Here is a 13,498-nt window from a genome sequence, read left to right as displayed (position 1 = left end):
AAACGAAAGATTGAGAACTTGGCTAAAGTATATTATACATCTGTTCCTTCTCACGTTCTTTTCTCGCCATCAAAAATAATAATACTGTCAAAATAATTAGAAAATAGAAATGATCGCGTAGATACATAATGCGAGGTCCGTTTCTTCGTTTTGTAAAAACGTGTTCGCCTTTTGTCGCATCGTGCACAGTGGTACCTACAGAATCGTATGCCGAGTCGGACGTTGTTTCTGAAACCGTGGCTGCAGTGCCTGGTGAGCATGTGGGCCGTTACGTGCTCGATAACCAGAGTGGGCGACAACCGGCATCACTGGTGGGACGTTCTCATCGGCGACGTCCTCGGGCTTCTATTCGGCCTATTCGTCGTGATATTATCGTGCCGGCACTTCTGTCTCGAGCGTACCGCCGCCAATGCCGCCGACGCTGCGACGCACGCCCTTAACGAGCCCCTGGAGAACGGCCAGATCGGAGACTACGTCACGCAGCGCAAGCACAACACCAAGAAGCTGTTCAGTCCTACCGTCGTCGACATCTCGGAGGACCGAGAGATGAAGGACATCGCGACTTGGAGTAAATAAACGCGTTCGTATGACGAGGGGTTGACTTCAGGGATGGAGATGGAGGACGGAGGAACACAAAGAATCGCGATGATCGAATCATTCGTTTCGGAAAAGATCGAGCCACTCGTTCGTTCCAAAAATATCAATCGAATATTTTCGCTGTACCTGATCTGTTTTTAAGTAATGATAATATAAACTTTTTTCAGTGTGTACAATATAGTTGTAACGTGTAAAGAGAAACGGAAGTGTAGTAGAAAGGTGCATACTAATGGGCGACAATGATTCCGTTTTTAAACTTCTAGAGACGTTAGAATTCAAATAAATTATTACATTTTAGATTTTATCTGTACATACACATGAAGATAAAACCTAAAAACAAAATAGAAATATACTAAGCAAAACAATAATAATACTAGTAATAAGAGTACAAGTGACATCAACATAAAAACAACTATTAGTTTGTTAAAAAATACTAATAGAGTAACACTTACAATTAGCTTAATGCTGTACATATATATATATATACACATATACAATATAAAATATAAACATAGTGTGACTTCACGATGAAGTGGATCGACTCGGAACATTTGGTCTCGAGTTCGATTTCATGTGCCTCATATTAGCAGATTAGAGAATATGAACATATATGTATATGTGCGTGCATACGCACACGTATCACTGAGTAAAAATATATATCCTGTACAGAAGAATTATAGTAGACAGGGGGGTAATGAAAATAAGTAATAACAAACATAACAAGGATGAACATAGATATAAAGTGAGGAAGAACATGAAACGATAATGAAGTAGATGTAGATCAACTGAAATGAGAAATCTTGTGAGAAATGGTATATCGTGAAACAGCTGATTTGAAGAATGAAAGAGGAGGACAAGCGGGGATAACGAATGAAAATATTTTGCTGTGGTGTAAGTAGGCGCTCGTTCGTGCAACAAACAGCTGCGTAGCAGCTATTAATAAGGGAGCGATAACAGAATAAGTTAATGACAGAGCGGCTTCGTACGATTGTATCGATGCACATGCTCTTCGCAACTTCCTAAGAAATGAGTATTTTGGAAAACGTCCTTTTTTTTTTCCCCGAGACGATTGATTCGATCAGGGAATGTGTAGCGTGCGAGTTCAGTTGGTGGTTTCTCTCGCAGCGAAGATCGAGTGCTGGAACGCACGAGATTGATTTTCGTATTAACAAATAAATTGCTCAGTACGCGGAATAGTCGAACGTTTTACATTCCACTGGGAGGGGAGGGAGAAGAAATTGCACATATCAGAGTCACGGACGCATCGATCGCGCGAGGTTCTCGCAGGTGCGAAGTGACGGCTTAGGGTTGGAACGTTCGCGCTAGGTATGCAAGTGCGAATGATCTGCGCGGAACTGCCTACCGACTTGCACCGATCCGAATACATAATGTAAGAAACTCGCGGGGCTTACAGATATCGAGTCAATTAATTGCACAGGATGATAATCCAACGAGGGAAATGATTTAGTAATCGTCCACCCGAGATATTTAATCTCGTCCCAGATGCCGACTTCTCTCGACGTCTCAAATGCTCCGCTCGTTCTTATCAGTAATTTACACTTACGCTCCCGCAGTTGATTACATTATTTAAGAAAGCGTAGCTTTAACCTTCTGATGCACTTTGAACGCAGACAGAACTAAAAACGAGGGCAAGTCGTGTGCAATTTTTTATGCATATGTACAATATTGTAATGTAGCGAAAATCCAGTTGCTTTAATTTATGTTGCGTAACGCACAATTTTTTTAACGAAAATGAAAATTGAATAGAGTCAGAAGATCGAGAAACAGGTCCAGAGAATAATTTGGAAAATAAGTCTCGTTTAGAAAATTTTAATTTATTCGTATAATATTATATAATTTAACGATATTTTCATAGATATAAGAATTGTATATTTACATTCCATATGTAGCTTTTAAATGTATATATCTTAACTGTGAGAAAATATTCTTCAATCTTTTTTTAATTTATTTACGCGCGAATGAGAGAGATGGGAAGCATAACACAGTGAGATTTATACATTATTACAAAAAAAAAGTGCCTTCATGGATGTGCTCGGAAACGAGCGTGTATTACAATATTAACAGTAGTATTATTTACAGTCTACGTAATATAATTCTATTGCCTCGCGTTTTATCATCTTCAGGTGAACCTAAAGGTGAACAGTAATACGTCGCTAATGGAGCGATTTTTTTTTTTTAATCGCACACGAAACGCCTTTTAATCGATGAAAAGCCATTAGACAAGCAATACATGTCCTTCGGTAAATTTCGTGTACTCGAATATTTTCGCACAATGGTATTGAACAGCGTTCGTACGCAGAGAACGCGATGTTCGCGTCCGTCCAAGTTATGGACCGTAAATACACAAGTAGTGTTTATATATACCACAATGCAGTCACGCGGTAGATGATAGTAAGTTTCTGCGAAATTAAAGTGATTACGTCGTACGCGAGTATGCTTCAACGCTGCCGATTGTTATTCTTACGGTGTATGTACGCCTCTATACCTATCTACGTAAGAAGCGTGTTATTTAATGCACCTGCTGATTTCTGCCACCGTGTAATCGCGAACGCGGGATTTGTACATATATCGTAGGAGGTATCGTATTTTTTAAAAGCGCGAACGCAGCGTCAGTCGTAAGAGACTCTGAAATTGTAATTACTATACGTAATTTAATTAGCCTATATGCCGACCTTCCGTATGATTGTGATACGTCTCGCGATTGTGTACACATGTGCACGCATCGCTATTAATACGCTGTATACATACCTTTTATTCAAGATTATTTTTTAAAGAAGCCAGTCCTAAGGCAGTGCCATTTTTATGGTCTCGCAATCATACAATCATGAAATATTGGAACATGTATATTAATTAGTCCATTATATTAACTAATCCAAGAATTTTAAAACGAAAATATTTTATATACAGAAAGATGTAATATATACATTACATTTTTTTAATTCTTAACGTAATTAATTTTTTTTTATTAATTTACTATTATATTTCATATAGAGATTTAATAATTTATTTCCCACTAGCCAAATATTTGATGATTTAAAATTTATCTTCCGTATCTTTATCTCAATATCGTTGAGATTTTTAAATAAATCACACACGTAATTTTTAATTTAAACAAATTTAATGTTAATATTTAATAAATTATTTATGGAATGAAAAAGCACTTTTTTATTCATGCTGCAACTCACGAAATGTACGATCCGAGTTCGGAGAACTCGTTTTGTTGTTCTTCGTAATCTTTCACATGTACAAAATAAAATGTAACTTCATTTGTCATAAGAAAATAAAATGTAAGGATTAAAAAAATAAAATGTTCCTTTTTCCCTCCCGATCGAATTCTCCCCTTCTTCAACCTTACACCGAATGAATGATCGCGCTCCCTTTGAAATCCGACGTTTCCTCCCTCGCCCTCGTTTTCCACCCTCGTGTCGTCAAATAAATCTTACAGGACAGCGATCCTTCGGCGTCGTTGGGAGAACGGCTGCTGGACTACCGCAACCCGATGCTAAACCGAACCGTGCGAAAACGCTCTTATTCAGCAGCTTGCATTGCTCTTGAATTTTTAATCGCCAAACGAATGCACTAAACAGAATATCACAAAAGCTTCGATCTTAATTTCAACGACGGACGCAGTGACTTCCCCTCGACTGGCGGGAGTCTGACTTTGTAATGGTGGATATTAATTGTAGTAAACGAGCACAAATTAAATTTCGCGAGAAATTAAAGCTTACTCAAAAATACAGTGTAGAAATGATAAAGTTCTCATTATCAGATTGCTGATCGCAGAAATTTTAATTCGTCAAAATTTTTTTAGCTTTCAATGTTAAATAATTTTACAATCGGAGAATTGCGATGAAAGGGAGCTAAATATTAAATTGAAATTGAACTCTACGATATATTAAGTGCAGCATTCCGCATATTTCAGGAAAGGTCTGTTCTACAAACGAAATCGACACAATTATCAAATATGAATTGTAAACATTTTTTTATTTAAAATAAATTTATCTTTAAATAGGAAGTTTGTTGTATACCAATAAAAAATTGAGTGGGACTGACAAGAAACGAGTAAATATACACAATTAGTGAGAGAAGTGCTGCTGTTACAACGCCCACTAGAAACGCACAAAAGGCAAATGATGACACGACGCGTATCAATACACAAACAAATAAATGAATAATAATAAAAAATAACGTAAATTACGTAACGTATTATTAAAATAATATTTATAAATAATAATAATAATAAATATAATAATAATAAATAATAATAAATAAGTAAGTAAAGGACTCTTATTCTCAAACATAAATAGAAACTAAAAAGACAAATTAAGAGTCAAACATTAAAAATTTCTTTAATCACATAGTAAAAAGATAAAATAAATTAATATAAATTAACATGAAAAACAAGACTAAATTCGAAGATATAAAAATATACATAAATATGAAAAAACAAGAACAAACTTAATACAAAAATAAAAAAAGGCTTAATCATAAAATCTATAAACTTTACATGTTTCGACTCGTGGATTGAGTCTTCTTCATGTAAAGTTTATAGATTTTATGATTAAGCCTTTTTTTATTTTTGTATTAAGTTTGTTCTTGTTTTTTCATATTTATATGTATATTTTTATATCTTCGAATTTAGTCTTGTTTTTCATGTTAATTTATATTAATTTATTTTATCTTTTTACTATGTGATTAAAGAAATTTTTAATGTTTGACTCTTAATTTGTCTTTTTAGTTTCTAAATAATAATAAAATTATGAACTTCTTTTTATTACAATAAGAGCTGTCTAGAAAATCTTCATAAAGTTTTACTTAGATTTAATGCCTCTCACGCAAAACTTATGCAGAATCGATTTTATATGTATGAATCAACAGTAACTCTAAATTAGATCTGTATTACAGAAAAATATCCCTTCATCGTTTGTTTATTTCGCAGATAGAGGAGAAGGAGTGATTTATCTGTATTACAGTCTAAGACGAGTTTAAATCCAACACACTGAATCACGCGATCACGAAACTACGTCGTTGACGTAGATCGTGGAAAACCTGTGGCGCGTTTTCTGTAAAACGGTCCGCAAGCGTTCCAAGATATCCCATGAATGCCATCCCCTACCCCTTTCACCCGCCCGCACCTTTTTTTTTCTCGCACGCGGACGGACGAACGGACGGATGTGCGACCGAAACAACGAGCGATTTAATTTGGTAGCCACGCGTATGTAACGCGACGGACGAACGGACGGGCCGAAGCATTTTTTCGTCGGGACAGAGTTTCTCTCTCTCTCTCTCTCTCTCTCTCTCTCTCTCTCTCTCTCTGTCTCTCCCTCTCCCTCTCTTCTTTTTTTATTCTCGTCCTTTCCCTCCTCTCTTTCTCTCTCTCGTTCTCCTTTTTTTTCGCTTCCCCGACGAAACAATTGGTTAGGGGTGGAGTGCACGCGGAAGGGCGCGCGGGTATGGGGTGCTCGAGGCGGGCGCGTGTGAGGGTGGCGGATGAGGAGGTGGAGGAGGAGGTGGAGGACCGGGGGTGCGGCGGGATGGAGTGAGATTGGCGCGGTACAGAGAGCGCGCGCGGAGGTTGGATGAGAGAGATGAAGTGGCAGATTAACGTCAACCGACGTAGGCCATTCATAACTGGGCTCCACGGCCGCGGCCGTGTGTATGGCAGCGCGCGAACGAAGCGGGCGAGTGGGTATACCTCGCGCATATATATGTATGTACGTGCAAACGCGTTACGTACGTATATATACATATATATGTGCGCGCGCGCGCGCAAGCTCACGGTTGCTGTGTACGAGCCGTGGGGCCGAGCACACGACGATTTATAGAATTGGAAAAACGATATCGGAAAAATAGTAAACTTTATTGATGAATCCCTTCCCGACCTCTAAGCGATATCACAACGAGCGCGAGTCGACCGCATTCCCGCGGTGCTACAGGTGGCATGTAAGCCAATCGACGTCCCCCCCCCCTCCGCTCCCCGTGCTCTTTAACTGACGCTTCCCGTCCTTCGCAAAAATGCCTTTGAAATTCGCCGAAATTAAAATCCTCGCGCGAAATACGGCGCGTGCCGCGCGCGGTTCGCGAAAGCTCACCCGCATGAGCTTTTCCTCCGAGCTTCCTCGGAAGGCGCTCCTCACCCTCGAGTGTCTGAGAAGCAGGTGGAGTTAGGTTTATTGATCAGTTTTCATGTATCCATGCCGTTGTAATCAGAAAAGCGGATTCAATCGATCAAAGAACGCGGTGGTTAAATGAGATTTGTAGTTTTGTATGAAAAACTGTTAAAAAAACTTTTTTTTAATTGTTTAAAAGATAACGCGTCGTGTCAACTTTATACGTACAAGATTTAACTAGTTTTATCAATATATGTTAATTCGTAGATACTCGTTCATCTAATTTGAAAATGCTGCACGTTAATGAGTCTACATTTTACTGATTTCTTTTGAAAAAAAAAAATGTCGCTGTAGGATGACCAGATGTTACGTAAGTAAAGTAGAACATCCACAATCCACAAAGAAAAGTAGTACAAAAGTAGTACACCACCATGGGTGACAGCTTCTTTTCAAAGACCGACAAACGTGCAAAAAAAAATGTTGGAAAAAAGGGACAGGCATTTTAGATCGGACTTGTATTAAGTAACTCATTTATACTGTGCGAATAAATATAACATACGTAACGTTCACATCGTTCACAATAGAACGACTTTATGTAACGGTACATATAACAACTTTCTTACATTTTATCATACACGCTCTCAAGTCCCAAAAGTAGTGCAAAAAGAAGTGCACGTTGAAAACCCGCCCAGACGTCTCTGGATGCCCCAAAAAAGAGTACATGTCCGGGAAAAAGAGTATGTATGGTCACATTAAATTATTAGGCTTAAGCCGGCGGCACACGATGCTTATTTTTTTGCTGGCCTAGCCTAGACTAGCAATTCAACGAGAAAACAAGCATCGTGTGCCGCCGGCTTAAGTTCTTCTGTTCTTTAAATATGCTAATACTGTTCGATGACAATTTTGGAACATGAAATATTTTAGGATGCAAAATGTTGCGCGTATCGAATCCCATTCAAGTTTTCCAGCGTTTTTGATTAAAAACATATATATTTTTGGTTTGTTTTTTTTTTACTATACAGAAGAAGATCAATTAACATGCACCACAAAATCAGTATTTGTACCGGGGCCGCGGGGTTCTATTGGGCGGTAGCACAATGTTCGATGCAGAGTGTAATCGAGTTCGATACGGTAACCACGGGTGATTTTATTGTTATCGTATTTTGGCGTAAACCTCGTAACCCCGTAACAACGCATTATCGGCGACATCGAACATTGTTACTGCATGTTTGCCGATAAATAGTGCTTACCGCGTTTTAATCATTTTTTCCTCCTACGCACGATTCTCTCTTTCACCTACATTTTTTACAATCAAAAAACCCTGTCCGTGCAATATTCAAGCGTATCGAGCGTACATCGATCCGTGTGAAGCTGGCCCCCCAATATTAAAAAATCGATTTTTTTTCTTCGGGCATTCGTTTGCTCATCGTTTGCTCCCGAATGCTCAGTTGGTATTTTCGTTTGCTCACCCTTAGTTCAATAGATATACGAAAATTATGTTATGGGGGGCCAACTTCACACTAGCCCCCCAATACTGAAAAATCGATTTTTTAATTCGATACCAAGGGTGAGCAAACGAAAATTCCAACTAAGCATTCGTGAGCAAACGATTGCATGAAGAAAAAAATCGATTTTTTAGTTATTCGAAAATAGTAGATCTTTTGGTAAGATTTAACGGTAAGATTGTAAGATTTGACGAGGAATAATTCCTCGTGAATATAGATGGCTGTTAAAAAATTATTTCTAAAAAAAATTATTAATTTTAATTCATTATTCGCAAATTTAACTTAAAATTTCGATAAGATGTTTAATGTCAAAAATTAAAGATCCGTGGTGAATATATACGAAACTCGGATCCACGACAATCTCGAGTCGAAAACTCTATCGCAGAAGCCGTGGAAAAACGGAACGGTTGAAAATACTAGGGACGTTATATATAATATTTTATACGTCCGATTCGAGACTCCGAAACTCCCGAACGCCTCGCTCATGTATAATGCGGCGTATTTGTTCGCGTTCGCCGTGTACAAATGATGCGGAACGAGAGAGAAAGAGAAACGGACAAATGGCGCGTAGCCCCGAGCGTAATTTCAGAAGGAGCGTGACGCGGAATATAACGAAATAATATCTTCATCCCTATGTGTGTGTGAGGGTGTGTGTATGCGCGTGCCGTATCCGCGTTATCAGTCGAGGCTATTTTTCAGAGAGCAACAAAACCCGGAGAAACTTCCGCGGAGATGTATTGCCAAAATTACTTTCCGCGGCGATAGCGCTCGCGCAGCATCCGCGCGTATCCTTAGTCTCGGAATTGACGTTTGCGACCAAACGCGCCGCGTCTTCGGTCAAAACAAGCCGTGAGGAGTCCCTTTCGAAATGAGAAATATGTAAAAATATACGATTGAAAAATAAAGTAGCATAATAAAGATATGCAAAATTAAAACAACAAGTAAATATAAATTCGAAATTGTATTATTTTTGAGGGAACGTGCATTTACATGAGCAACTCGAAGTGCTGAGAAGAAAGCTGTTCAGGAGGGAAAGAGAAATTTTAGGACACGAGGGAGAAAGTCGCATAAGAGAAAAATAGATAAACAGAAGTGCAAGCAAAGATAGTAGTAGGAATAAGTAAAATTTAATTTATATAATTTATAGAAGATTGCAGAGAGAAAGAGAATATTGAACGTTTATTAATAACGCAGATTCTCAGTGGAAGTCATTTTTTGAAAGGAAAAAATGAGAGAGAGAGAATACATGTATATAAAAAAATGAATCGATAAAAATAATATACATAAGATCGTATAAGTAACGTAACAGGGAAAAAATACAGAATTATAAATTATATATGTCGAGTGTTCGAGAAACAGATAGAAAGAGGCGGAGTTTTCTTTCTCACACCGATATGATACTGTAGTAGCATCGCAAAATGAAGTATGTACTTGGGTACTCGTGGTATCTCATTCGCCGCCTCTGGAGTGCATGACTTTTTGTCTGTAAACGAAATATTCTAACAATCGCCGGGGAAACACTAGGCTCGTGGAAGGGAGGGAAAGGAGGGAGAGCAGGCAGTAACCCGATATTCGTTTCGAAAAATGATTGAGTCCCCCGTTAAAAATTACATCTCGCGATATCGCGTCAGCGGATGGCGAATATCGATGCTAAACAACCTGCCGTTATTGATCGCGTCTCTACTCGATAATATGATCGAATATTGATGGATACCTTCTGTAATTAGCATAGAAGACGATTACTTTGCTCACACATATTCCAATAATAGATACTTTCTGATGTGTATGGGAATTAAATAGGGTTGGGTAAGTTAATGTTTTTTTTAATTAAATTAAGTTAAAGTTTATGACTTTTAACATTAATAAAATTAAATTGAAGGTGAAGAAACACAAAAAATTATCTTCATAAAAGTGTAATTAACTTAAGTTTAAAAAAAGGTTAATTTAAGAAAAATTTCTATTCGAGACCGAAATGTCCTAATTTTTTACATTTCTTTAAATAATAATTACAATATAGATTATTAGGTAAAATAATTTTTTTATTTACATATAAGTTATATTCAAAAAGTATACGTAAAAATTTAGAAAATGAATGGATGTGCAATATTGTTTTACAACAATTCTTCATCTAAGGCTCATTTCATATTTATGTTGCTAAAATATAACATTTATGGTACCTAAAATTAGTGTGATTTAAATATAAGCGAAAATTGACAAAACTAGTGAGTTAATTATAACCGGCTACTGTATTGTATATAAAGTATCTTATATCCTATCTCTCTTATTATAGGTCTCTAGTCATAAAATCATTGAGCTTTTTCTAAATTAATTGTTTAATGTTTAAGATTTTATAAAAAAGAAATATTGGCATTAAAAAAGATAAAAAATTATAATTTAAAAAAAATAGTAAATTTTTGAAATTAAGTAAATTAAGTTAAAAATTAAAACATTTAAAATTAACAAAAGTTACGTTTAAAGTTATTAACTTTTAATATTTTAACTAATTACTACTCAATCTTGGAATTTAGGTTATAGATTTTTTAACAGACATATCGAAAAAGCGTATATTCATTCAAGGCAGATCTCGATGCCTAATATTCTTGTGTAAATTTTCAGTTTAAATAAACTGCACTGATTATTTGTCAGTCTTGAAATACAGTTCTAAATTGAAGCTGGAGTACGAAGTACATATCTTATCGCATATTTTATCAGGAACCATTACTTTTATCGTTATTTTCTATAATGATGATTTCGCGATGACGTTGCAACTTTTTATAACGATAACTAAAAGCTAAGAAAGTCACTTTGAAAACTAACTTGTCACCATCATACGTTATTTATTGAAAAAAGTAACTCACTATTTGTAACGCGTCGACTCATTATTTTCATCATTACTTTAACTCGTTACAAGTAATGAGTTACTTTTATCAATAAACAAAGCATGATGGTGACAAGTCACTTTTTAAAAATGACTTCCAGTTTTAAATACTTCAGCTTTTATTACCGCATCTTAAAGAATTGCAACGTTATTGTCAAATGATGTTATAAAAAAGTTGCGATAAACATAATAACGTGGTGTTGCTTACTTCTCATTTTTGCATTTTATAATCATAAGTTAAATTAACAAACCGTTTAATAATACAGATGATAATCTTTAAAACATTCTAAAGAATTTATTGCAAAAAATATCACCCCAGTCAGAATTCCGACCGAATATGGTTTTCTTCATTTATTTGTATTAAACGTATCTTACTGTCAGTCGATTTTCGCATACTATAATATTATATTATTTACATATTTTTGTCTTTGATGAGAATTTCAAAATGTATATAAGAATCGTGAGATTATCTTTACAGTTTTGAAAGCCATTGACAGAAAGAGTATTTTATAGTCTTCTTGTGTCAGTGAAGGTGTATAATTCGTTTTTGTGTATTTCAAAAATCGTTAAATGAAGAAAAGCATTACTTTTTTCGAAAACAATAATGAAAATGATGTCGACCGACATTCTGCACGTTTGCATTATGAAACGGTTCGTGAGCTTCTTAAGTATTCAGTTATCCAATAGCGTGATATATTGTATTAATAAAACGCAACGATCACAAATGAAAATATAGGAGGATGTGCCGTGCGAAGCGCGTATTTTTCGGAAAGTAGCGTTAGTCAGAATTTCGACGTGGACACATCGCGACAATTTATAATCGTATTTTATCCAAATTCATTGTGTCCAACTCAACGGGACTGCCCTTTATTTTTGTCTCGTATATTATAATAACATTCAGGGCGGGTATGTTAGCTGGTACCGTAATTATTTACGGTAAAATAAACCCGTTCTCTCCTCTTGCGCGGCTACGCGTAATATGATGTACGTATAAGTTTCTTAAGAATTTTATTACGCTGTAACATTATATTAGGAGGAAACAGCGTTACATTAACGTATAATTATGCAGCATAATACTAACGAAATTATGTTACAATTTCGCGTAACGTTACATCAGCGATACCAATAAGCTCTGAAATTTACTTACACGAGGCGCTTACCTCGCGTAACGCCATCGTATTATAAGTTCAAGGTTTAAAAACGTAGAGTCGCGGAGTAGACGTCGGCGTCGCTCTGCGAATCGCATACGTCTGTAAGAAGATTCGATTTTGCGTGGCACGCGTAAAAAATTAACCGCCCGTAAAATCAATCAGCGAGTATTTTTCGATTTGAAATCCGTGCAAAATTCATTGGACGACGGATTTTAATCGTAACGCAAGTATATCCCGTAATCGCGTCAGTATCCATTAATACGCAGGAATAAATTAATAATTAATTAATTCGCCCATTAGTAACCTACGACCCACGTGACGCGACACCCCGATGTATTTATAATATACTGATGGCCGCCATTTCGCCCGGAGCTTACCGATGCGCTTATGGTCGTCTGGGAGTTAGACTACTTCCCGAATGAGGCTTAACTTTTCTACATGCAGGCCCTACATAGCCGGCTAATGCCACGTTCATTATCTTTTCTCCAAAGCCATGCGGGTGCGTCAATGTGGATCGCGGAGAACTATCTTCCAGAGTCATCCTGCGATAAATACGGCAGCGAATAGCTACTCTGGAAGTCTATGCCTAAAGCAATAACAATTTCTTTATATAAAAATATTTCATTATACAGAAAAAACACAAATTTTACTCAAGTATCTATTAAAAATTTATAGATATATAGATATAAAAATAATTTTGTTGAATTATATATATAAATTATATTAAACACTTAAGTACAATATGATAAGCAATGCTGTAAAAAGTTTTGAAATTCTAGCGATCAGCTTAAGAGGATGTTTTGTCTATATAATGTTAGTTAAAAGTATATCAGTCAAATAATTATCCAAGTAGCTAATATCAGCCAATATTAATCAAAAAATTTTGACGATATTAGCCTGTGAAGCCAACTGCGAAAAACGAAAACAAATAATTTGTTTTATAATGGTTTTATGCAGCGAAATGACCATATTTTCCTGAAATTTTAGGTCAATAACTTTCAAACGAGTAAATGGATCTAAATAAACTTTTGCACGAATATTTATTATTGTTTTAATAGTATGTGTGTGTATATATATGTATATGTACATATGTATATAATTTGATTTAATTCTTACTTCCTCATCAAATTATGATTTTACAAAAGAATCAAAAGAAACAAATTAAATAATTTTTAAACTAATAAGAAAATTGAGCTTAAATTTTATTATGCATAGATATTAAAATATAAAAAAGGA

General features: G+C 36.0%; 1 protein-coding gene across 1 annotated transcript in view; it reads left to right on the top strand.

Moving 5' to 3' along the window:
• LOC108781537 (phospholipid phosphatase 1) overlaps positions 1-744 on the top strand; it is a 30,236-nt gene extending 29,492 nt beyond the window's left edge. The window contains exon 6 of the mRNA XM_018549527.1: positions 190-744. Within this exon, the coding sequence (XP_018405029.1) occupies positions 190-576 (387 nt within the window). The 3' untranslated portion in view covers positions 577-744. The remainder of the gene's footprint in view (positions 1-189) is intronic.
• The last annotated feature ends 12,754 nt before the right edge of the window (positions 745-13,498 follow it).

The sequence above is a fragment of the Cyphomyrmex costatus genome, unplaced genomic scaffold (genome assembly GCF_001594065.2).
Source record: "Cyphomyrmex costatus isolate MS0001 unplaced genomic scaffold, Ccosl1.0 scaffold123, whole genome shotgun sequence".
Lineage (NCBI taxonomy): Eukaryota > Metazoa > Arthropoda > Insecta > Hymenoptera > Formicidae > Cyphomyrmex > Cyphomyrmex costatus.
This window is presented reverse-complemented; position numbering and strand designations above follow the sequence as displayed.